Source organism: Leuciscus leuciscus (assembly GCF_965113295.1).
Source record: "Leuciscus leuciscus genome assembly, chromosome: 16".
Taxonomy (NCBI): Eukaryota; Metazoa; Chordata; class Actinopteri; order Cypriniformes; family Leuciscidae; genus Leuciscus; species Leuciscus leuciscus.
Window position 1 is genome coordinate 41,615,023 of NC_138740.1, and position 23,272 is coordinate 41,638,294.

The following is a 23,272-nucleotide window of genomic DNA, read 5'->3' on the forward strand; positions in this document are numbered from 1 at the left end:
GTGTGTGTGTGTGTGTGTGTGTGACCTGTAGTGCTTGCAGTAGTTGACTGCAGTGTGTGTGTGTGTGTGTGTGTCCTGTAGTGCTCGCAGTAGTTGACTGCAGTGTGTGTGTGTGTGTGTGTGTGTGTGTGTGTGTGTGTGTGTGTGAGACCTGTAGTGCTCGCAGTAGTTGACTGCAGTGTGTGTGTGTGTGTGTGTGTGTGTGTGTGTGACCTGTAGTGCTCGCAGTAGTTGACTGCAGTGTGTGTGTGTGTGTGTGTGTGTGTGTGTGTGTGTGACCTGTAGTGCTCGCAGTAGTTGACTGCAGTGTGTGTGTGTGTGTGTGTGTGTGACCTGTAGTGCTCGCAGTAGTTGACTGCAGTGTGTGTGTGTGTGTGTGTGTGTGTGTGAGACCTGTAGTGCTCGCAGTAGTTGACTGCAGTGTGTGTGTGTGTGTGTGTGTGTGACCTGTAGTGCTCGCAGTAGTTGACTGCAGTGTGTGTGTGTGTGTGTGTGTCCTGTAGTGCTCGCAGTAGTTGACTGCAGTGTGTGTGTGTGTGTGTGTGTCCTGTAGTGCTCGCAGTAGTTGACTGCAGTGTGTGTGTGTGTGTGTGTGTGTGTGTGTGTGTGTGTGTGTGTGTGTGTGTGTGAGACCTGTAGTGCTCGCAGTAGTTGACTGCAGTGTGTGTGTGTGTGTGTGTGTGTGTGTGTGTGACCTGTAGTGCTCGCAGTAGTTGACTGCAGTGTGTGTGTGTGTGTGTGTGTGTGTGTGTGTGTGTGACCTGTAGTGCTCGCAGTAGTTGACTGCAGTGTGTGTGTGTGTGTGTGTGTGTGTGTGACCTGTAGTGCTCGCAGTAGTTGACTGCAGTGTGTGTGTGTGTGTGTGTGTGTGTGTGTGTGTGTGTGTGTGTGTGTGACCTGTAGTGCTCGCAGTAGTTGACTGCAGTGTGTGTGTGTGTGTGTGTGTGTGTGACCTGTAGTGCTCGCAGTAGTTGACTGCAGTGTCTGTGTGTGTGTGTGTGTGTGTGTGTGTGACCTGTAGTGCTTGCAGTAGTTGACTGCAGTGTGTGTGTGTGTGTGTGTGTCCTGTAGTGCTCGCAGTAGTTGACTGCAGTGTGTGTGTGTGTGTGTGTGTCCTGTAGTGCTCGCAGTAGTTGACTGCAGTGTGTGTGTGTGTGTGTGTGTGTGTGTGTGAGACCTGTAGTGCTCGCAGTAGTTGACTGCAGTGTGTGTGTGTGTGTGTGTGTTTGTGACCTGTAGTGCTCGCAGTAGTTGACTGCAGTGTGTGTGTGTGTGTGTGTGTCCTGTAGTGCTCGCAGTAGTTGACTGCAGTGTGTGTGTGTGTGTGTGTGTGTGTGTGTGTGTGAGACCTGTAGTGCTCGCAGTAGTTGACTGCAGTGTGTGTGTGTGTGTGTGTGTGTGTGTGTGTGTGACCTGTAGTGCTCGCAGTAGTTGACTGCAGTGTGTGTGTGTGTGTGTGTGTCCTGTAGTGCTCGCAGTAGTTGACTGCAGTGTGTGTGTGTGTGTGTGTGTGTGTGTGAGACCTGTAGTGCTCGCAGTAGTTGACTGCAGTGTGTGTGTGTGTGTGTGTGTGTGTGTGTGTGTGTTTGTGACCTGTAGTGCTCGCAGTAGTTGACTGCAGTGTGTGTGGGTGTGTGTGTGTCCTGTAGTGCTCGCAGTAGTTGACTGCAGTGTGTGTGTGTGTGTGTGTGTGTGTGTGAGACCTGTAGTGCTCGCAGTAGTTGACTGTAGTGTGTGTGTGTGTGTGTGTGTGTGTGTGTGACCTGTAGTGCTCGCAGTAGTTGACTGCAGTGTGTGTGTGTGTGTGTGTGTGTGTGTGACCTGTAGTGCTCGCAGTAGTTGACTGCAGTGTGTGTGTGTGTGTGTGTGTGTGACCTGTAGTGCTCGCAGTAGTTGACTGCAGTGTGTGTGTGTGTGTGTGTGTGACCTGTAGTGCTCGCAGTAGTTGACTGCAGTGTGTGTGTGTGTGTGTGTGTGTGTGTGTGTGTGTGACCTGTAGTGCTCGCAGTAGTTGACTGCAGTGTGTGTGTGTGTGTGTGTGTGTGTGACCTGTAGTGCTCGCAGTAGTTGACTGCAGTGTGTGTGTGTGTGTGACCTGTAGTGCTCGCAGTAGTTGACTGCAGTGTGTGTGTGTGTGTGTGTGTGTGTGTGTGACCTGTAGTGCTCGCAGTAGTTGACTGCAGTGTGTGTGTGTGTGTGTGTGTGTGTGTGTGTGAGACCTGTAGTGCTCGCAGTAGTTGACTGCAGTGTGTGTGTGTGTGTGTGTGTGTGTGTGTGACCTGTAGTGCTCGCAGTAGTTGACTGCAGTGCTGGATTCTGGCGATGTCGAACAGCTGGTTTATGGCTCGATGGGCGAGTTCAGGCCGTTGTTCAGTGTACGCCTCTATAGCGTTCAGAATCTGATCCTCGTTCTTGGAGCCGGTGACCTACACACACACACACACACACACACACACACACACACACACAGGGAAATCAATCAGAGCACCGGACACAAGAAACACTCCACATGTGTGTGAGGATGTGTTTGTGTAAGTGTGTGTGAGTGAGAGTGTGTGCGTGTGTTTGTGTGATAGGGTGAGTGTGTGTAAAAGTGTGTGTGTGTGTGTGTGTGTGTGTGAGCGTCACCTTATACGCTGGTATGTGTGTGACGGTGCAGAGTGTGGTGTTGTAAAGGCCCAAGAACTGCAACGGCCTCTTCAGCTCCTGAAACGGGTAAATGCTGCTCTTGCTCGGCTCGATGCTGCAAACACACACACACACACACACACACACACTCACTCAGATAAACCCCTCAGGATGCGTGTGTTCAGTGATCAGTGTACGGTAAGCGTGTTCACCTCGGGCGGCCCAGCGCGTCCTCCAGCGCCGGCACCGTGACGTTGTCCAGCATGATGTGTCCAGAGATGTCCAGAGACACCAGATCCACCAGACCCTGGGCGAGGCTGCTCAAGATCTTCCTCGTCATCTTAAACTTGGAGGATCTCTGATGCTCCTGGGAGATGTCCAGGTGTCTGAGGAACACACCTCATCACTCACTCACATCATCTAATCTTCTTAATCAAAGAGTTTATTTAACACTCAGGTGCTCTTCTGCGCGTCGGTCAAAAATGACAGAACATATATATATATATTTATTTGTAAATGAAATTGAATGTACTATTTTTTAGTTTGATAATGTTTTTTTATTTAATATTTTGTATTTTTAGGGGATTTTTTTATACTAAATTATATTTATATTTATAATCCATTTATTCACTTTTTGAGCATAGACCTGGGGTCTCATTTATAAAACTGTGCGTAGGAACCTTACTAAAAGTGTACGTGCGCCCGAAAGGCAAAAATGGCGTACGCAAAAAAATATTCAGACTTATAAAACCGTTCGTACGCCAGAACCTGCACAGAATTCCCTTTATAAATCCCAGTCAGCGGAAGATTGTGCGCACGTGCGTCTCCACCCCGAAATAACCATATATGGAGCTTACAACGCCTAGTTTTACTATGCAGATCCTCATCTGCATATCATTTGCATATGATTATTCATCCACGTGATAACGTTTAACGGTACAAGACACATTACATTAATAAAAATCAAGTAGTTGCCGATCCTTGCCTTGTTTTTGAATACATAAATCAAATAGTGTAAAATACATTTCAGAGAAAGTTTTCTCAATCTTTTCCACTGGCCGAATTGTATTTTTAATTGATTTATATTTTTTATGGAAACAGAGAGATAGGTCTTGGGCATTATTTGTACGAAACTATTTTCTCAGACAATCTGGTATTATCATGATAAGCAATTATCTTAAAACATTAAAACACGTACAGCACGCCACAGGAAGTGTTCAAAAACATCGCATCCACAACAATATTTCTATTGATTGAATTTGAATATAAAAAATGTTGTAACTTCTCAGTAATGATTTCATGTTTAAGTGTTTAACTCCATTAATTTGAATGGCATATTTAATCTAAATGTTTATATCAGAAGTAAAACATAGTTTAAATCATTATTTTATTTATTTAAACCGTTATTTGCGTCAGTTTCACTAAACGGCCCAGAGCGCTCGCTGACGCGGACATTTAAGAAGGGATGGATATTTGCTTCAAGTGACAGGCTTGGTGAGTGAAATTATATTTGTATTATCTTTCTGTATATGTTTAATTTTCTTTAGATTTTCTGTCTAAAAGTGACCAAAAAGACACTTAACTCCAGCTCACCATCGGTGTCGCCAAACTGCTCCATCTCCAAAACGTTCGTACGCATGGGTCAGAGTTTGCGTGCAGGTGCGCAAATTTTCCCGTCAAGTTTGTTTTTATAAATCACAACTTATGCATCGGAAGTGGCGTACGCACATTTTCAGCCCCGTTTTGTGCGTACGCCACGTTTATAAATGAGGCCCCTGAACATTACATGTCCAGCTTAAACTGTGGTAAATCTAGAACGCTTTAGAGCGACAGACTGAAGTTTGATCTCTTCTCAAAGACACTTGGCAGATTATTGATGAAGAGAAAGAAGTTTAAAAAAGTTAACTTTAAAAAATGTACAGAATTTTACATGTATTCTGAAAAATGCAAAAAATACTATTTTATATTTTTATACGAAATATATATTTGCAAAATTACGTTTACTCTAAAACAGCGAGAAAATCAAAGCCATAAATCTAAACGAGTTTTGTTCATAATTTGAGGTTGATATCTCATAAATGATGTTTCAGTGAGATGTTGTTCGGCTGCAGTACCAAACGCTTCCACTAGAGGAACTTCCTCTCGTTCATTTCCAATGCACTCGTTTTTGATCTCGAGAAACACAAGTGTGACTATTGTTTACTGGCCCATTTAACCTGTCGAATCATGTCCATGAATTTTTTTGTGCTCACACAGCAAGTGTGAAAACCTTTTGCAAAGTTTTGTACCATTCCAGTGAAGTAAGTGCACCTAATCAGATATACAGTAAAACAGTGAAATATTATTCCAGTGTAAATCCTATGTTCTCTATGTGAATATATAGTAAACTGTAATTTATTCCTGTGATCAAAGCTGAATTTTCAGCATCATTACTCCAGTCTTCAGTGTCACATGATCCTTCACAAATCATTCATAATGATGATCTGATGCTCAAGAAACCTTATTGAAGATTACTTTGTTAATCATAAATGTATCTGTCAAACAGATTTTTTACCTTATTGGAATCGAAAAGAATCGTAATGGATAAGCACAACTGGAATCGGACTGGTTAAAGCCCTGCGTGTGTGTGTCCTCACCTGAGCTTGCTCATCTGCAGCAGTGTGTGTATGAGCTCCTCCGTCAGCTCCACGTTATACAGCACCAGCGACGCCAGCCGCTCCTTCCACTGCGCGAGGAAGGCGGGACGGGGGACGTGTACGCCGGAGAGGTCGAGCGAGCTCAGCGAGGGCAGCGGCGTCAGCAGCGACTCCACGTCCAGCTCCGGCGTCAGGCCGCCCACGTTCAGCACGCGCAGACGACTGAAGCCCTGGAAGCTGAAGCTGCGGTCCAGCATGTGCGCGCACGGGACCTCCTCTTCATCCTCCTCCTCCTCGTCGTCACACGCCGGCCTGAAGAAGAGGCTGGAGGAGCCGAAGAGGCTGAGCGACAGCAGAGAGTGCCTGAAGCGGAGGAGCATTCGCAGACCTCGGGCCGTCACACGCGTGCAGGAGCTCAGGTGCAGCTCCATCAGATCCTGGACACACACACACAACACACACTGATTACACTGAGAGAGAGCAGCTCCATCAGATCCTGGACACACACACACAACACACACTGATTACACTGAGAGAGAGCAGCTCCATCAGATCCTGGACACACACACACACACAACACACACTGATTACACTGAGAGAGAGCAGCTCCATCAGATCCTGGACACACACACACACATCAACACACACTGATTACACTGAGAGAGAGCAGCTCCATCAGATCATGGACACACACACACGGACGAGCACTACCAAACGCACAGGTACAGCCAAGCTCGCTGTGGTCAGGTGGTGTTTATAGCAGAGGGGGCGGAGCTTTACATTCTAGAGAGCATTTGATTGGACAGGAGATGTGATGAGAAGTCGCGGTGACGCCATAAAAATCTGTCATCCACTTTAGCGGAAGTGAGAGACTGAGTTTTGAATGCTTATATCTCCTAAATGCGAACTTTGTCATTGGTTTGGAACACACCAGCTTATTCATAACCTTAATCCTCACATATTCATACTAAGAGTTAAAAAAAAAGAGAAACTTACATTTTGATTTCAGGGGGACTTTAATAATTGAACTGAATTGAATTTATTTCATAATTGATTCATTTTGCAACATTGACACTTATTAAACTGAACTGAATCAACATTTAACTAAATTTAATTAGTTTCATAATTGATTTGTTTTACAACATTGACACTGTTTCATAATCGTCTCGTTTTCATCTGTGAAAAGATGAGTTAAGGGCGTTAACTAGAGCTTTATTGTATTTAATGGTTGAATTTACTTGAGAATGCAGTTTGTTTAAAAAAAATAAAAAAATAAATCACATTTCTAAGCTCTTTCAAAGTAAATATGCATTATATTCTAGAGGCGCGTGGATTATTCAGATGCTCTGAACTGAAACATGTTCCGCATCATTAACACACTGCAGGACTAGATGAAACTTCTTCACCACCAAAACAACAGCTATCAGCAGTCAGTTCTCAGCTCCACACACACAGGAACCCAGACCGACCCCTTCCATAGCCAATATCCCTCTGTCCTCCTTTTCTTCGCTAACCGAGGAAGAAGTATCTACACTTCTCCTCTCCAGTCACCCTACCACCTGCCCTCTTGACCCCATCCCCTCACACCTTCTACAAGCCATCTCTCCCACACTTCTACCATCACTCACACACATCATCAACTCATCCCTCCATACTGGCACCTTCCCTACAGCATTCAAGCAGGCTCGGGTTACTCCACTGCTCAAAAAACCAACGCTAAACACATCATTTGTAGAGAATTACAGACCTATCTCTCTCCTACCATTCATTGCGAAGACACTTGAAAGAGCTGTCTTCAACCAACTAACATCCTTCTTGTCTCTAAACAACCAGCTGGATGTCAACCAATCTGGCTTCAAGAAAGGGCATTCAACTGAGACTGCATTACTGTCAGTCACAGAAGCCCTACGGATCGCAAAAGCTGCTTCCAAATCTTCAGTCCTCATTCTCCTGGATCTGTCTGCTGCCTTCGACACTGTGAATCATCAGATGCTTCTGTCCACCCTCTCATCACTGGGCATCACAGGAACTTCACTCCACTGGTTTGAGTCCTATCTCACAGGTAGGTCCTTCAAGGTCGCATGGAGAGGTGAGGTATCCAGAGCACATCAGCTGACCACAGGTGTTCCCCAGGGTTCAGTTCTTGGTCCCCTCCTCTTCTCCATCTACACCACATCACTGGGACACATCATACAGGCACACGGTTTTTCCTACCACTGCTATGCTGATAACACGCAGCTCTTCCTCTCATTTCAACCAGATGATCCCACAGTAGCTGCACGGGTCTCAAGCTGTCTGGCGGACATCTCCACATGGATGAAGGAACATCACCTGCAGCTCAACCTGGCAAAGACTGAGCTTCTCGTCCTCCCTGCCAATCCGTCTCTACAGCACGACTTCACCATCCAGCTAGAGTCATCATTAATCACCCCATCAAGATCGGTCAGAAATCTTGGAGTAACGTTTGATGACCAGCTGACCTTCACTGATCACATTTCAAAGACAGCTCGATCATGCAGGTTTGCACTGCACAACATCAGGAAGATCAGGCCTTTCCTAACTGAGCATGCAACGCAACTTATCGTCCAGGCCCTGGTCATCTCTAGGCTCGACTACTGCAATGCTCTTCTGGCTGGACTTCCAGCATGTGCGACCAAACCCCTACAGATGATCCAGAATGCTGCAGCTCGTCTTGTCTTCAACGAGCCCAAGAGGGCCCATGTCACTCCTCTGTTCACCTCTCTGCACTGGCTACCTCTCGCTGCTCGCATCAAGTTCAAGGCACTGACGCTTGCTTACAGATCCATCACAGGCTCAGCTCCCTCCTACTTTCACTCACTCCTACGAGTCTACATCCCTACCAGACACCTACGATCGGTCAACGAGCGACGTCTCGTGGTTCCATCACAGAAAGCCACAAAATCACTTTCCAGAACATTCTCATTCACAGTTCCATGCTGGTGGAACGCTCTCCCCACCCTCATCCGGAATGCAGAATCCCTGACAACATTCAAAAGACAGCTGAAAACCCATCTCTTCCGTGAGCACTTAACCTTATAAAAAAATAAAATAAAAAAAAATCCTTTTCCTTTGAAACATCACTTATCAGGCTTATGCTACTCTGAATAATACCTGAACTTCGTATTTTGAGCACTTCTTGCGTTGTTGTTGTTTTTGCCTCTTTATGATGACTCGCTGAATTTTTGTCCTAATTTGTAAGTCGCTTTGGATAAAGGCGTCTGCTAAATGACTAAATGTAAATGTAAATGTAAATGAAAGTTAAAGCGTGTCGGTCAGGTGATCGGTCAGGTGATCATCTCACCTGATTGCTCTTATTACACAACCATAGTGAAGAACAAAGGCTGAGAGTGAAAGTATTTCGACTCCCTCCATGTGACGCACTTGAGAACGCATTTAAAGTCTATCTATTGTCTAAAAGCACTTTATTGCTGTTTTGACCTTTGAATGTCATATACAGTGTTGTCTATAACTGTGTGTGTGTAAACATGATGGTTATTATAGTTCTAGACTAAATGTGAACATGCATTTACTCGTCTCACTTGCACGAAAACATTCAGTATTCCTCAAAAATGTATAAAAACAGTAAAATGCAATCTCAGAAATGCACGCAAAATATTTAAAATGAACCAGATTAAATTACACAAATTTATGTATTTAATCTCACTTTATTAACCAATGTCTTTGCTGCTGACGATCTAATTCAACCATACTAATAATTAAAAATTACTTTGGATTAGATTCAGAAATAAGAGTGTTGAACTTCCTTCTCCTGTCTCCTATTGATCTTTAATCCAGAATAACACAAACTGAAAGATTTGTTTGAGTGGCGCCCTCTACGGTACACTACTGTACTGTACTCTACCTCTACTGTACTCTACTTTACTCTAACTCTACCGTCCTCTACCTCTACCGTCCTCTACCTCTACCGTCCTCTACCTCTACCGTCCTCTACCTCTACCGTCCTCTACCTCTACCGTCCTCTACCTCTACCGTCCTCTACCTCTACCGTCCTCTACCTCTACCGTCCTCTACCTCTACCGTCCTCTACCTCTACCGTCCTCTACCGTACTCTACCTCTACCGTACTCTACCTCTACCGTACTCTACCTCTACCGTACTCTACCTCTACCGTACTCTACCTCTACCGTACTCTACCTCTACCGTACTCTACCTCTACCGTACTCTACCTCTACCGTACTCTACTCTACCTCTACCGTACTCTACTCTACCTCTACCGTACTCTACCTCTACCGTACTCTACCTCTACCGTACTCTACCTCACTCTACCTCACTCTACCGTACTCTACCGTACACAACACTACTCTACCCTACCTCTACCATACCTCTACCCTACTCTACCTCTACCCTACCCTACCCTACCTCTACCCTACCTCTACCCTACCTCTACCCTACCTCTACCCTAGCCTGGTTAAAACCAGACCATTCTCAGTAGTAACTGAGTTATGGTCTGGCAAAGCTCCATAGACAAATCATTTCCAAAGGGGCGTCACCAACGGACGTCGCTCAAATGCCTCTCGGCGCAATTGGATAGACCTAAAACTCCAAAAACCAATCAGAGCGATCGTCATGTGTAAAGCCATATGCTGTGTCCCAATTCGCCTATGTTACACTACGCCATAAAAGTACTCTTTTTGTGAAGAATATGTATTTACTTTTGAATGTGTAGCAAAAAAGTAGGCAACTTTTGGACATACTACTTCATCATCTTTATCGGACGGATCTGTTGCGTGCATCCCGTCATGTAAACTGCCCTGTCAATCATCTTGTCACAGTTAAAATCCTATATTAAATCTAATTTAATTTCCCACCATTTCGGAGAGAAATGTAGTAGCTCGTTCGTCTGCCAGTGGGTCTTTCATGGAGACTGTCCTCATGTGTTTGCTATTTGAATATAATAATGCTGCATTTAAAAGTTGGTGCGCTTCACCAACAGAGTGGACATCGCTCAAATGCCTCTGGGCACAATTGGATAGGCTAGACCTAAAACCAATCAGAGCGATCGTCATCGTGTAAAGCCCGCCTCAACGTTTCTGATTGGTGCCGCGATTTCCACGGCATGGAAATGGCCTTGAATGAGCTCTTTGCCAGACTTACTTGCAGAGCAAATCTAAATTTGCCGGAAGTTGTCTGGGTTTTCCCAGGCTACCTCTACCCTACTGTACAGGAGTAAATCAGCATTTCCTTAAGCCTGAGGACTATTCATTTCACTTTTGGTGTGAAAGGGCCTTAACATTTGCCAAAAATATCACTTTTTTTTTGTTGTTATTAAAAAACAAACAAGCAAGCCCAGCCCAGGTGAGAAAAAGTAACGCAAAAGTAATGTAACATTATTTTTCATAAAAAGTAACTAAGTAACGCAATTAGTTACCTTTTTTGGGAGTAACACAATATTGTAATGCATTACTTTTAAAAGTAGCCTAACTTTCCCCAGCACTGGTCATTACTGGCCTCTTAAAATCCGCCCCTGCTCAGGCTAGGCCCCGCCTCCATTTTTGAGTGCCACGCCCACATCCAATCATTAGTTCTGGGCTGGTTTCTCACCTGTTTCCCATTAATAAATCTGTGGTGGTCTGAGAAGATATTTACACGCAAATAATAATCAACTAGAATGCATTTCCGGAGGAACTGCGAAGTGTGCTTGCTCGGGTGCGGTTCACTAACGTTAGCAGGAAGTGGATAAGGGTGTTTGCTTGATCTGAGAATTTCAACAATAGTACTTTTTTCAAGATTGTGCAAAAAGGTGAAAAGTTATGTGCATTAAGAGACATGTCTGCAATGTAGACTAGTGCCAATGGTATTGTTTATGTGGCTTGGTTGTTGGTTTTGAAATAATTGGTTATGAATATGCAGCAGAGAGTGGGAGTGTTTTGGGTGATGAAATAGTAATTTCATTTAAACCATTCCCGCAAGGTTAGCTTTTATAGTGCGAGAAATTCCCGCACAAATATATTCGCTTCATCTCAGAACAAATGATTAAAAATAAATTCACAGATGCGAGAAAAAAGATGTCAAACTGTCTTTTATTTTCGAATGTAATTCCTCAATCAGCGCTGGACCGGCATCCTCTGTCTTCCGCTGAGCCCTGGCCGTAGACAGATCATATGTTTCACGCTGTCAATGCAGTGGTCTGCGTTGCGCTGATCTTATTCACACTATCGAGTGTAGGTGCAGCATTCTAACATTGAGTCATAATGAGCTGTTTGTGAAGAAATTATCCGCTTCCAAATTATGTCATTTTAATCACGAAATTGAAACATTAAAAAACAATTTGCTCTTTATGGTGTGCGAGTGATAGAGCGCGGCAGCAACGAACCAACTGATCAGCTTGCAGCGTAACAACATTGAATGCTCGGCCGAACAGCTGATCAAAGCTGTACAGGGCGCCTTATTATTCTTCATCTCCATAAATATATCTAGTAGTAAAGCTAATGCAAGGGCTAGAAATCAATTAATCTTTTGCTGATACTTCCTTGTCATCATGGACAGCGCAGTTCATGGTTGCATAGCAATGACAGACGCCACGGGAGAGCAAGCGCTTGTGGAAAGGAGACAGCGGCGCGCCCGCGCTTTCCACTTGTTTTTACACATCTAAGGTGCGTTCCATTCGACAGGGTCCATACGCAGTGTTCACTGCTCCCCTACTCCCTGAGCACGGTATACCAGTTGAAGTGGACTTCACTGACAATAACCGCTCATTTGAAACGCCCTGCAAATGTCATCAAAGAAAGTCAACGATGGGGTCGCGCAGATTATGATATAACATAAATATATATAGGACTACATTCATATAAAAATTTTTTATTATTATATTATATATTTACAATTATATTGCACTATTTTACAACTACCTAAAATAAAATCACTTTACTTCACAAACTAGCTAAGCTGGCTGCATTCACTGAGGTAAATTATAATCATCAAAAATAGTATATGTAATATTCACAACAATAACCGTTAAAAATACTGTCATTTGTATAGCAATGGCGAAATGTATGAATACTTACACACACGTTAGTTCTGACCGTTCTGACTGGTGATGACGTGGTGCACGAAATGACAGTTGGGTGATCATCGCTCTCCACTTCCTGTGAAGTGATGTATCGATGTTCCCTTATTCCCTATGCCGTGCGCAGTGCCCTTCGAACTGAACATGTTCGCTCCCTTCGGATTGGAATCTCACTTAAGATGGCGGAATACCCTGTGAAGTCCACTTCGCAGTCCACTTACGGTCAAATGGAACGCACCTCTAGAGCGACGTTGTTGATTGTTTGAGCATGTGACTGCGCGTTTCTCCTTGTTTTCTATTGTTATGCGCAGCATATTTCCCGCGCGCACAAAAACAAACACAGCCACAGCCACAGACAATGAATTGTTTGTTCGGTTTGCGAAGAAGAGCATGATGTATTTTGTATAAAGTTAATTTTTTCATTTTTTTAACTGTTTTGAGAACTGGAAATGCACAATTCATGCAAACAAATCTGTAGATATTAATAAATGAAGATGATTAAATTAGACCGATGCATCAAAAGTTATTCCCCCCCCCCCCATAATCTTTAGATCCCCCCCATGTGACCCATGTAAGCGGGGAATTCCCTCCCAGTTTAAAAAACAAAATTCAGGCCCTGCATTTATTAAGACAAACCTAGTAAAAACGAATGCAGTCTATACACTGACTTGTATGCACTTAATAATGCACAATAAGGTCTATCTGTTTCCATAAAAAATATAAAGCAATTAAAATAATATTTGGCCAGTGGAAAAGACTAAGAAAAACTTTCTCTGAAATGTATTTTATACTATTGTGATTTATTTCTTCAAACACAAGGCGAGGATCGGCTACTAAATGATTTATGTTAATGTAATGTGACGCACATCCATATCTCATATTCTCCTGATGTCTTGTACCATTTAACATGGAATCACGTGGATGAATATGCATATGCAAATGATATGCAGATGAGGATATGGTAAACGAGGCGTTGTAAGCTCATATATGTTTTTTTCGGGGAGGAGACGCATGTTCACAATCTTCTCACCTGTTTGGCGAGGGCCTCCAGGTCCCGGTCCCGGATGAAGTCATCCCTCAAGTGTAGGCGTGTGATTCTGGTGCTGCGCGGGTCACTGAAGAGCTGGAAGAACCCGTCCTGCGGCTTGAACTCACTGTCTGTGTGCACCAGATCCATATACCTGTCAATCAAAGCATCAGCGTCAGCCTCAGAACACCTCACACACACCCGAGCCTCAGACACACGCACTCAGACACACACTCACACACACACACACACACTCAGACAGACAGACAGACACACACACACACACACACACGCGCACACTTAGACAGACATGCGCACACTCAGACAGACACGCGCACACTCAGACACACACGCGCACACTCAGACACACACGCGCACACTCAGACAGACACGCGCACACTCAGACAGACACGCGCACACTCAGACAGACACGCGCACACTCAGACACACACGCGCACACTCAGACACGCGCACACTCAGACAGACACGCGCACACTCAGACACACACGCGCACACTCAGACACACACGCGCACACTCAGACAGACACGCGCACACTCAGACAGACGCGCACACTCAGACAGACACGCGCACACTCAGACAGACACGCGCACACTCAGACAGACACGCGCACACTCAGACAGACACGCGCACACTCAGACAGACAGACAGACACACACACACGCGCACACTCAGACAGACACGCGCACACTCGCGCACACTCAGACAGACACACGCGCACACTCAGACAGACACACGCGCACACTCAGACAGACACGCGCACACTCAGACAGACACGCGCACACTCAGACAGACACGCGCACACTCAGACAGACACGCGCACACTCAGACAGACACGCGCGCACACTCAGACAGACACGCGCACACTCAGACAGACACGCACACACTCAGACAGACACAGACACGCGCACACTCAGACAGACACGCTCGCACTCAGACAGACACGCGCGCACTCAGACAGACACGCGCGCACTCAGACAGACACGCGCGCACTCAGACAGACACGCGCGCACTCAGACAGACACGCGCGCACTCAGACAGACACGCGCGCACTCAGACACTCAGACACACACGCACACTCAGACACTCAGACACACACGCACACTCAGACACTCAGACACACACGCACACTCAGACAGACACGCGCGCACTCACACACTCAGACACACACGCACACTCAGACTGACACGCGCACACTCAGACAGCCACGCGCACACTCAGACAGACACGCGCACACTCAGACACACACGCGCACACTCAGACACACACGCGCACACTCAGACACACACGCGCACACTCAGACACTCAGACAGACACACACTCAGACAGACACACACGCGCACACTCAGACAGACACACACTCAGACAGACACACACGCGCACACGCGCACACTCAGACAGACACACACGCGCACACTCAGACACACGCGCACACTCAGACACACGCGCACACTCAGACACACGCGCACACTCAGACACACGCGCACACTCAGACAGACACGCGCACACTCAGACAGACACACACGCGCACACTCAGACAGACACACAGGCGCACACTCAGACACACGCGCACACTCAGACACACGCGCACACTCAGACACACGCGCACACTAGTGTTGTCACGATACCAAAATTATTGTTTCGATACCGATACCAAGTCAAGTATTGCGATTTCGATACTTTTTCGATACTTTTCCTGAAAAGGGAGAAACACTCAAATATCATTGCTGTACTTTATTTTAAAACCGGGACAACATACTAATCATATAACACACTAATATGAACATATGAACATCAGATATATTAAACATTTGAACAAAATATGAAATATAAAAATATAAAAAATAAATTGGAGCAATGACATTCAAGGGTAATTTTTTTTAATAAATTTAGTGCATTATCTCTTTTATCATAAGAAACATAAGAGCTTTATCTTGATTCTGAACTTTGAATAAAAATATGAACAGCGATTATATTAAACAATGTTTAATATTGGTAACATATGATAAGCCTCATTGGTGATCTATTTGACATATGGGGAGAGAGTTGTGGAAGGCCTATACTTCATGTTAAACAAATATATAGCAGCAAAGACAACGTCGGCAGTATTGACGGCAAAATCATAGACTGTAGGGCAAAATAGGCTACAGAATAATTCGTTCTGTATTGACAGGTGCAATATTTGAAAATCGATAATATTTTTTTAAATGACATTATTTATGTCAAAACTTTCAAACATCAAAATGTCATTTATTAATATGTATTCGTGTCAAAAATACGAATGAAATTCGTGTGAAAAATAGGCGTCGGTTCTATTTCTAGCATACACGCGTTTTCCGCGCGTCTCGAGCTGCGCCCAGACGCGTGTGTCACGCAGGCAGTTAACATGGGAGCCGAAATAAAAACGGACACGACACGCAGCCAGTTTGTCGCCGGCCTTACAAATCTGGAACGCGGTCATTCTTAGAAGTATCGATACTAATAAATTAAGGAATCGTGACGTTTTTAATTTCCGATTTACTTTTGAAGTATCGGTGCACCGTGCAACAGAGCAAGTAGGCAACGTACTTCCATATGTCACTCCTCGCGTCATCTTTTTCTACGAGTCGTGGACCACTTCGCACATGCAGCCATCTCGCTGTAGTGTTTTGTCACATGACACTGACAGCGGCAGGTTCTTTGCTGCGTGCGTCAGGAAAAAAACACATACGTCCATAGGGAGGCGTTTTTATTTTTTTATTTTTTTTAAGTATCGATACTGATAAATTTAGGAATCGTGACGTTTTTAATTTCCGAGTATCGCGATACTTTTGAAGTATCGGTACACCGTGCAACACTAGCGCACACTCAGACACACGCGCACACTCAGACACACGCGCACACTCAGACACACGCGCACACTCAGACACACGCGCACACTCAGACAGACACGCGCACACTCAGACACACACGCGCACACTCAGACACACACGCGCACACTCAGACACACGCGCACACTCAGACACACGCGCACACTCAGACAGACACGCGCACACTCAGACAGACACGCGCACACTCAGACAGACACGCGCACACTCAGACAGACACGCGCACACTCAGACACACACGCGCACACTCAGACACACACGCGCACACTCAGACACACACGCGCACACTCAGACACACACGCGCACACTCAGACACACACGCGCACACTCAGACACACACGCGCACACTCGCGCACACTCAGACACACACGCGCACACTCAGACACACTCGCGCACACTCAGACACACGCGCGCACACTCAGACACACACGCGCACACTCAGACACACACGCGCACACTCAGACACACACGCGCACACTCAGACACACACGCGCACACTCAGACACACACGCGCACACTCAGACACACGCGCACACTCAGACACACGCGCACACTCAGACAGACACGCGCACACTCAGACAGACACGCGCACACTCAGACAGACACGCGCACACTCAGACACACACGCGCACACTCAGACACACACGCGCACACTCAGACACACACGCGCACACTCGCGCACACTCAGACACACACGCGCACACTCAGACACACTCGCGCACACTCAGACACACGCGCGCACACTCAGACACACACGCGCACACTCAGACACACACGCGCACACTCAGACACACACGCGCACACTCAGACACACACGCGCACACTCAGACACACACGCGCACACTCAGACACACACGCGCACACTCAGACACACACGCGCACTAGGGTGGCCCTTAAATGTACGAAAAAAAATTTGTTCCGTTTTTCTGCAGCCTGACCCGCTAGATTTGTTCCATTTATGCTAAAAACACCCCAGAAAAAAAATGGGGCAAAAATATTAATATTTAGAGGTAGCTCAAGCACATCAAAGTTCACGTTTTTTTTAGGCAATTCTACAAGTCAGCAAAATTCTTCATTCTAAAACGTTTAGCATTGAGCATTGTATTCAATACTATACACAGTTTGCAGAATGCATCAAATCACATAGCCTATTACTTGATCACAGTTCAGTGTGAGTACTATATTAATTATTTAACCAAATATATCTTACACAACATACATTTGACTATTGTAAGATAACTGATGATACGCATCTTTTCACATTTAGTCCAGGCAAAGTAACTAATTTTGGCACCAAAAATAGAACTAATTGTAAAATAATTTTTTGCAGCTTAGATCATTTCTATGAGGTGTCCAGAACAACATACTAAAAGTCCTAAGAAATCCTAGTTGAGGAAATATGTTAAATTCTCATTAATCCGAGATGTTTGCCAATAAGGCCAGACAACAATACACCCCAATGGGGCTATTTTTTTCTTTTACTCCTATCAAAATGAAACTTTACACAATGAAAGTACCCATGAAGAGTCAAATTTTTTGTATTACAAGTTTCTTTGAAAAATCTATTTTAAATATGCAAATGAGCTATACACTAATCGAATATAGGCTGCCCAAAATACACCCGCATAGGCTTATTTTTTTTCCTTTACTCCTACCACAATAAAACTTTACACAGTGAAAGTATACATGAAAAGTAACATTTTTGTTTTACAAGTTTCTTTGAAAAATCTATTTTAAATATGCAAATGAGCTCAACACTAGGCCTAATTGACTTAAAGTCATAACTTAAAAACCATAAAGTCACAAGTAGAAAAAACAGGGGCCAAATAACTAACACATTCATGTCCATTCAGTAAGTTAACCTATGCATAAACACGATAAATTTGAAGTCACTTGCCACACTTACCTGGGTCACTTGCCACAAAAAGACTTATATTGACCTTAAGAATTGATTGCACAATCTTGCCTCCAGTTGCTTTCTAATTTTTTTTTTTTTTTTTTTTTGAACAAGCCTTACCTAATGACATTCCCCCACAGATAACATCAGAAGAAAGTCATAATGGCCATCTTAGTCATTAGTAACGTGGTGAGATTAAATTTTGGGCTGGTAGATTTACAAATGATTGGTATTGTTGGTAAGATTACGAGATTACAGGCAGAAGTCATTCTTACCAACTAAACGATTCACTCTCACACAGAAGACAGATGAAAAACTGGATAGACACACTTTCCAGACATTCCAGCTCTTTAAAATAATTTTGCCAGACACCAAAACTGCTTCTCTTTTTGTAGTTAGCAAGTATTTCAGACCAGGCGAGCCACACATCAGACTTCCACCGTTTGTAAAGTAGCTTTGCAGTGTTATGAGAAGCTAGCAACAGCAATATCTAGGTTAGTTAAAGAAAAAAACAAAACAAAAAACTAAAATCAAATAAAAAAAATAAACCTCCCCATGTTGTTGTTACCTGTTGTTACCGACCCTGAAGACTATACCGGCGGGGGTTATACCTCTGGCAGGTACTACCAAGACAGGCAGTTTTCAGGTTAGAGTCCAGTCTAAAAGCAGCATTGGCATTGGCCAATTGGCCCATTGGCAGTAGGATGATTGGATGAAGATCGGGTCGATGTATTTGTCATACATTTGAATGGTGTTTCTGCCTATATGCAAATTAGGACATATTCAATAAGTGTGGCACTCATGTGCATATTCAAATTCATTTCAAAAGAAACTTGTAATACAAAAAAAAAATGTTTTCATTTCTTTTACTATGTAAAGTTTTATTGTGGTAGGAGTAAAGGAAAAAATTAAGCCTATTTGGGTGTATTTTGGGCATATTCGATTAGTGTATAGCTCATTTGCATATTAAAATAAATTTTCAAAGAAACTTGTAATACAAAAAAAAAGTACTTTTCGTGGGTACTTTCATTGTGTAAAGTTTCATTTTGATAGGAGTAAAGGAAAAAATGGGGTGTATTGTTGCCTGGCCTTATTGGCACACATCTCGGATTGGTGAGAATTTAACATATTTCCTCAACTAGGATTTCTTAGGACTTAGTATGTTGTTCTGGACACCTCATAGAAATGATCTAAGCTGCAAAAAATTATTTTACAGTTAGTCTGTCGTAAACCGCTACTTTGCCTGGACTAAGTTTGCACAGTTCAAAGTCAATAGTTCAGAGTTTCTTAACACCACGCATTTCTGTGAAAGTGGCTTTGTTAGCCCGTCGTTAACACAATTTATGCTTCTGCAAGAAATGCATAGAATATATTTTGTGCAAAATAGGTGTAAATTCAGAATTGCCATTAAATAAGCAAGTATGTAATTTAAATAGTTTAGATAAAATTATGCAAGTGGTAATTATCACAAATTGAGCATAATAACTGATTATACAAAATTTCAACGTCATCGAGCCACCTCTAAATATTGTTCAAATGAGCTCATATTTTGCCTGAATAATTTTTTCATGTATTGGAACAACTTGAGGGGGTCAGACAATTATAAATCAAAACTTGAAAAATAAGGGCCACCTTAACGCGCACACTCAGACACACACGCGCACACTCAGACACACACGCGCACACTCAGACACACACGCGCACACTCAGACTCAGGGTGTACTCACACTAGCCAGTTTGAACCGTGCCCGAGTGCGTTTGACCACCGAAGCGCGGTTCGTTTGACTAGTGTGAGTGCTCCGAACCGTGCCCGGGCGCGGCTCGATTAGCCGGCCCTGGCCCGCTTGGAAGAGGTGGGCCAGAGCACGGTTCAGTTGGACTCGGGCGCGGTTCGCATGCAGTGTGAGCGCTAACCGTGCTGGAGCACGGAACAGGACGCGTGACGCCAAAATGTTCGTGCCACAAAGGCGATAGATCTGTTTAACAACAGGCTGTGAGAGGGCTGTGGACCAAACGACTCAAAATTATCCACAAAGTAAACAGAGCGATGGACTGTGTTCAGTGAGAGCGCCGCTCTTCCTGTTTATCCCGAAACCGTCGCACCATAATGACGTAAGCGTGCTCCGGCACGAATGCTGAAACCCTATGTGAGTGCAGGCCAGAGGGGGAGTGGGGACAATCGTACTTGGGCCCGGTTCATGGCAACCGTGCCTAGTGTGAGTACACCCTCAGACACACATGCGCAGACGCGCACACTCAGACACGCGCACACTCAGACTCAGACACACACGCGCACACTCAGACTCAGACACACACGCGCACACTCAGACTCAGACACACACGCGCACACTCAGACTCAGACACACACGCGCACACTCAGACACGCGCACGCGCACACTCAGACACGCGCACACTCAGACACGCGCACACTCAGACACGCGCACACTCAGACACGCGCACACTCAGACACGCGCACACTCAGACACGCGCACACTCAGACACGCGCGCACACTCAGACACGCGCGCACACTCAGACACACGCGCGCACACTCAGACACACGCGCGCACACTCAGACACACGCGCGCACACTCAGACACGCGCGCACACTCAGACACACGCGCGCACACTCAGACACACGCGCGCACACTCAGACACGCGCGCACACTCAGACACGCGCGCACACTAAGACACGCGCGCACACTAAGACACGCGCGCACACTCAGACACGCGCACACTCAGACACGCGCACACTCAGACACGCGCGCACACTCAGGCACACTCAGACACGCGCGCACACTCAGACACGCGCGCACACTCAGACACGCGCGCACACTCAGACACGCGCGCACACTCAGACACGCGCGCACACTCAGACACGCGCGCACACTCAGACACGCGCGCACACTCAGACACGCCCGCACACTCAGACACGCCCGCACACTCAGACACGCCCGCACACTCAGACACACGCGCACACTCAGACACACGCGCACACTCAGACACACGCGCACACTCAGACACACGCGCACACTCAGACACACGTTGCTGTGCTTTATTTTAAAACCGGGACAACATTCTAATCATATAACACACTAATAAATGAACATATGAACAGCAGATATATTAACGCTTGCGTGTCGTGTGAAAAATAGGCGAGAATGCACACGTTTTCCGCGCGTCTCGAGCTGCGCCCAGACGCGTGTGTCACGCAGGCAGTTAACATGGGAGCTGAAATAAAAACGGACACGACACGCAGCCAGAGTGTCGCTGGCCTTACAAATCTGGAACGCAGTCATTCTTAGAAGTATCGATAAATGAAGGAATCGTGACGTTTTTAATTTCCGATTTACTTTTGAAGTATCGGTGCACCGTGCAACAGAGCAAGGTAGGCAACGTACTTCCATATGTCACTCCTCGTGTCATCTTTTTCTACGAGTCGTGGACCACTTGTGCTCGCACATGCAGCCATCTCGCTGTAGTGTTTTGTCACATGACACTGACAGCGGCAGGTTCTTTGCTGCGTGCGTCAGGAAAAAAACACAGACGTCCATAGGGAGGCGTTGTTTTGTTTTTTTAAAGTATCGATACTGATAAATTTAGGAATCGTGACGTTTTTAATTTCCGAGTATCGCGATACTTTTTAAGTATCGGTACACCGTGCAACACTAACTCAGACACACGCGCACACTCAGAGACACGCGCACACACTCAGAGACACGCGCGCACTCAGACACACACACACGCGCGCACTCAGACACACACACACGCGCGCACTCAGACACACACGCGCGCACTCAGACACACACGCGCACTCGCAGACGCGCGCACTCGCACTCGCGCGCACACTCAGACTCAGACAGACACGCGCGCGCACTCTCAGACTCAGACACACGCGCGCACACTCAGAGACACGCGCGCACTCTCAGACTCAGACACACACGCGCACACTCGCACACTCAGACACACGCGCGCACACTCAGACACACGCGCGCACACTCAGACACACGCGCGCACACTCAGACACACGCGCGCACACTCAGACACACGCGCGCACACTCAGACACACGCGCGCACACTCAGACACACGCGCGCACACTCAGACACACGCGCGCACACTCAGACACACACGCGCACACTCAGACACTAGGGCTGGGGTAAACGATTATTAATTAAACGATTAGTCGGGCGATTATTTTATCGATTAGTCGACTAATCTAACGACTAATTGGAATTATTTATCCTGTCTGTTATTCGCATATCTCTGTCGAGCCGTTACTCCGATGGATTTCAAACTCGACAGCTGTCTGGGCACGAGTAAGTGCAGTGCCAAGTTTGACGTTGTTTGGATGAGAAATGCAAAAGATATGTTAAATATATTGGTAAAAGAAGCACTTAGAAGATTGTGGTTTAAAAATAAACATTCTGACATAAACACACTGTCAGCTACAATGTTTACTTCTGAATAATATAGTATAAATGTGATAAATCCTTTTTTTTTTTCATGCAATTAATCCATTGAATCAATATAAAAGTTCATTTTCACATTGAAACTGTTGAAAATACACAACAAAGTAAGTTGATCCACATATGACAGCCTCTGAACTCGGTCAATACTAATCTGGACTAAACATAGGCTACATTCAATCAGCCATCGCTAGAAATACCTTCTGAACGACGGCGACCTTCTTTTTTGACGGCGATCAGCTGTAAAATGGCTTAGATCCCCTGGGGTTAACGTGTCAGCATTCGACAGAAGTTTGACGCTGTCGTGTGAGAACAAGCATCAGTCGGCATTTCTCTTCCTCCCGCGTGCCTCATCTTCTTAATCTCCTCACGTAAATGATTAGATTTCGATGGCTTACGTTTCTTCCCTACGGCAGAATCCACCACAGGTTCATCAATGTATTATTTTTTTGTTTGTTTGTTGATCAAAAAGTGCAAAGTAGATAAGGAAAACTAGGATGCCGGGTGTCAGAGCGCCAGCGTTACTGTTTACAATGCGTGGAATGGTGCGCTGTGATTGGTTGAGCGGATTTGTGGCATTCTGCAGAGAAAGGAGACGTGTGTGTGTGGCGAGCTGTACCTCCGGGAATGGTGCAAAAAAATAAATAGATAATAAATAAAGAAGCGTCGACGCAAAAAATATGACG

The 23,272-nt window shown here is 45.3% G+C and overlaps 1 protein-coding gene across 1 annotated transcript in view; it reads right to left on the bottom strand.

Annotated features, from left to right (window-relative positions):
• LOC309478462 (protein zer-1 homolog) overlaps positions 1 to 23,272 on the bottom strand; it is a gene marked incomplete at its 3' end in the record, with an annotated part of 37,556 nt that overhangs the window by 7,427 nt on the left and 6,857 nt on the right. The window contains exons 3-7 of the mRNA XM_082142053.1: positions 13,342 to 13,492; positions 5,265 to 5,701; positions 2,841 to 3,014; positions 2,629 to 2,743; positions 2,280 to 2,426 (exon numbers count right to left, since the gene is read on the bottom strand). Of these exons, the coding sequence (XP_081998179.1) occupies positions 2,280 to 2,426; positions 2,629 to 2,743; positions 2,841 to 3,014; positions 5,265 to 5,701; positions 13,342 to 13,492 (1,024 nt within the window). The remainder of the gene's footprint in view (positions 1 to 2,279; positions 2,427 to 2,628; positions 2,744 to 2,840; positions 3,015 to 5,264; positions 5,702 to 13,341; positions 13,493 to 23,272) is intronic.